Source organism: Athalia rosae, chromosome 7 (assembly GCF_917208135.1).
Source record: "Athalia rosae chromosome 7, iyAthRosa1.1, whole genome shotgun sequence".
Taxonomy (NCBI): domain Eukaryota; kingdom Metazoa; phylum Arthropoda; class Insecta; order Hymenoptera; family Athaliidae; genus Athalia; species Athalia rosae.
This window is the reverse complement of record NC_064032.1, coordinates 1,590,700-1,594,295: the sequence shown is the minus strand read 5'-3', so window position 1 is coordinate 1,594,295 and position 3,596 is coordinate 1,590,700. Positions and strand designations below refer to the sequence as shown.

Sequence of the window (3,596 nt, the reverse complement as noted above, 5' to 3'; positions counted from 1 at the left end):
TGATTTTTGTTCGACCCGATTTTTTGAAAATTTTCAAAAATAGCGCAAAGGGTGGTTTACCCGGTCGTTTCGAAAAACCAAAAAGAGAAAGGAAAAACTCGTCCGACGGAGGTGGGAAGGATGAGAAAAAAAATAAGTACAGGTACAGCGAAACAGGAAGGAGTTGACTGAAAAGGGGTTGAGATCGATCATAATATAAATGGGAGGGGAGGAGAGGGAAGGGAAGGGGAGAATTATTTCGAGCCTGACGTCTGAGACAAAGGATTGTTCGATTGACGAACAAATAACAATGAATCGGTATCGTAGACTATCGATATGTATACGTATATTCACGGTGGAAGTAAAACTGATTATTGTATATACATAAAGTTATGTAACTATACGACATCGATATAATAATGATAAATTATAACAACAATATGGTACGGCGTAATCGACTCAACATCGATACAATATATAGGTACACAACGTGCAGTACATGTATACATATTACATCGTTGTTAAAATTAATTTCCTCCAATTAGCAAATTGTCGGATGGATGATTTTCAAGATACATATACACGCGTATGTTTATATAGAATGTTAATATGGGTATACTATAAAATAATGCGGAGAAGACCTACCTTCCCACGCGTGTATAGTTTCGATATCCGAAATGGGGTTTAAATAACGTCGACTGTATGTATAAAAAATCGTTCGAAAAAGTAAGAAGAAGAAATAATGAGACGACGCACAATTAACTCCTACACGTCGATTACGAGCGAAACGTTCCGAGGTCGAAATTTTTTTTCCCTCCCCTTCGATTGGGACGATATCTAAAAATGGTCAAACGGTAGCAGTTTTAAAGCGACGGACGGAATTATGGTTTTTGCCTTTTGCTCTCTTCGCGTCACTTGCGGCCCCGGAGTAGGTATATAAAAGAGGTGGACCTCCCGATAAAACGTCGAAGACGCGCTTGACGTAGCACGGCAAATACGAAACGCTTTGGCGAGGCCTCATCGACCAAAAGGAGACGAAGGGGATCAGAAGGAGAAGAAGAGGAAGAAGATCGGTCTGAGAGAACGTGGTTCAATTTTGCCCCCCGTCCACACCTACCTTATAAGTATAAAAAGATGTCGCAACCCGAACAGAGTAACAGTATGTCCTACGAGAAGGAGATGTCGACGTCAAAGAGCAGCTCCCTTTTACGCCTTAATCAAGAAGTTCGGGAGTGGCCCGATCACGATACAGATTCCGAGATAAGCGAAAATGACTTCGTTACAAAAGGTGCTTTCTTACTCACTCCGAGTCACGAATTGAGCATGGATAAGGCCGCCACCATTTGCGAGAAGATGAATTTCCGGTGAGAGACTCTAATCGCGGAGGTCAAGAACCAGAAGAGTGCTTAATCCACGATTTTTCACTTTTCGGGAGTTTGTGACGAAGAAAATTGAATAAAAAAAAAAAAAAAATACGTGAATATTATTTCGGCAGTTCGAGTGAAACGTGCTTCGCAAATTCTATCTCTTATGTAGGCTCACATTTTTTTTTTTTTTTTTTGGGGGGGGGGGGGGCTACGCCCTTCCAGCTGCGCAAATTTTCAAAATTGCAGAAAAAACTTTTCTTCTGGTTCTCAAAGCCCTCGAATTATTCAATGGTTTTCTTTCCGATACCAACGTCACCCTTGAGATTGAGATAAGTTTTCTATTTTTAGCGGTGCTTTTTCTTTAACAAAAACGGCAACTGGTATACTATTCAAATTCAGTAGCATCGACGATTTTAACGCAGTGTTCAAAAAAGGATTTCACAAAGTAACCGGAGCACGTTTTTACAAAAAGGTTCGTACAGATAATTCACTCCATTTATTCGAAATCTTATTTCCTTTTTTTCTCATTTTTCTACTAACAAAGAATTCATACTATCTAACGCCTTGATGAAAAAAGAGAAACGAAAGAAAATTTCCACCCTCAAATTCTTTGCGAAAATTTCTACTCGCACTCCCCGGACTCATGTCACTATCTGAGAACAACTCCTTCTCCTTCTTTTTCTTTATCTTTAATCTTTTTACCGCCTCGATCAATGACATAAATAAAGATTAGCTACCAAATGAACGAATGAAGGTAGCGATACCGTGTCGACCCGCTAAAATCTTCACCGTCTACGTACTCGACGTTCCGGAAGAAGTTCCCGAGGACGACATAAGACATGCTCTTTACAAGTACCGATCGATCGTCGAAGTCACGAGACTCCCCCTGAACACCGGAAACGTCAGTAAGTGTTCGTTCTTTTTATTTATTCTCGCTCCGTTTTACCTCCTCCCCTTTTTTTTTTTTTTTTCTCCGTTGGTTTTCTCCTTCATTTTCACTCCCCCCGCGCCAAATTTGTCACCCCGGTAATCATCGCCTCTGAAAATTCACAGTGAAAGCCATAAACGACAAGATAAAAAGTGAGACGCAAAATTCGAACGAGGCGCCGACCATCTACACCGGTCCACCGATAATAAGAGTGACTTTGGCGAACGTCGACGAAACTTCGATGCTTCTAAGTCGCGGTTTAGATTTTTACGGCGCGACTTACTTCCCAACGGAAACGCCAAATCCTTCGGCTCAACCGCTGAGCAAATACAGGAACAACAGGTAATCTCGAAACTTGAAGATGGAAGCTTTATTCTTTAACGGTTTTTTTGTTTTTTTCTTTTCACCCCCTATTTTCAGATGGGCAGACATGGCGGCTCCCGGTACCGGTCAACGCGTCAGAGATCTACTTCCAGTTTTCGACAACGCCGGATTCAACAAACTACCACCTCCGACAAGTCGTACGATCAAACCGCCCAGGAATTAGTTTTAAAAACAACAAAAAAAAACAATCAAAAGAACGGGAACATGTGAAAAAAAAGGAGAGAAGAAATAGAACCACTTACGTGTGTCACTCACTCCACCGCTAGACACATACCCGCTTACGCATACGTTACGCACACGTAATAATTTGATCCACACAAAATATGGAAGAGAGATCGAGAAAAAATAAAATAAATCTAACCCAAAAACAGATCTCTGATCATCCGCGCGATACGGAACGCGATGTTGAAATAGAAGCCAAAAAAAGGAGAAAAAAAGGAAAAAGAGAAAGACACCAACGTAAGAATTCAGTCGCGTATCTCGGTGGGAAAGAACAAATGTTTGGAGTGTTTTATCATCGGAATGAACGGAGAAAGAAGAGTAAAAAGAAGAGACGGACAGAAAAAAAGAGCTTCGTCCGGACAATAATTCCGGTGACAGCTGCTGATTTCCGTCGTCTACAGAGACATTGATGCATCAATCGGGAATGAATGTTTTTTCTGACGGTTGTTTGTGCGTTACGAGAGAAAAAGAGTAAAAAAAAAAAAAAAAAAAAACTATTCATGACTGTTGCCTGTAACCACGATAAAGTGTGGTGCTTTTATATGCACCCCCCAGTACTTTTCACAATCAAAACGTGCCCACGTCATTCGTTATTTTTCATTTTTCGATTTTCGATTTCTCGTTTCGCCCGATTTTCTTTTCATCGTACCGATTACACACCGTATCTCCTACGATCGCATCGACGTGAAAATTTTAAACCGTTGAGATTTTTCTAT

The 3,596-nt window shown here is 40.7% G+C and overlaps 1 protein-coding gene across 2 annotated transcripts; it reads left to right on the top strand.

The window, feature by feature from the left end:
- The first annotated feature begins 909 nt into the window (after nt 1-909).
- On the top strand, nt 910-3,341 carry LOC105683584. 2 transcript variants are annotated; one of them, XM_012396275.3, is made up of 5 exons: nt 910-1,343; nt 1,695-1,818; nt 2,080-2,251; nt 2,400-2,616; nt 2,695-3,341. In XM_012396275.3, exons 1-5 carry the CDS (start codon nt 1,114-1,116, stop codon nt 2,819-2,821), a joined length of 870 nt encoding a protein of 289 aa, XP_012251698.1. In that variant the 5' UTR covers nt 910-1,113; the 3' UTR covers nt 2,822-3,341. The 2 variants fall into 2 exon arrangements, with proteins under 2 accessions (XP_012251698.1, XP_012251699.1); XM_012396276.3 differs by having other exon boundaries at nt 929-1,343; nt 2,101-2,251.
- The last annotated feature ends 255 nt before the right edge of the window (nt 3,342-3,596 follow it).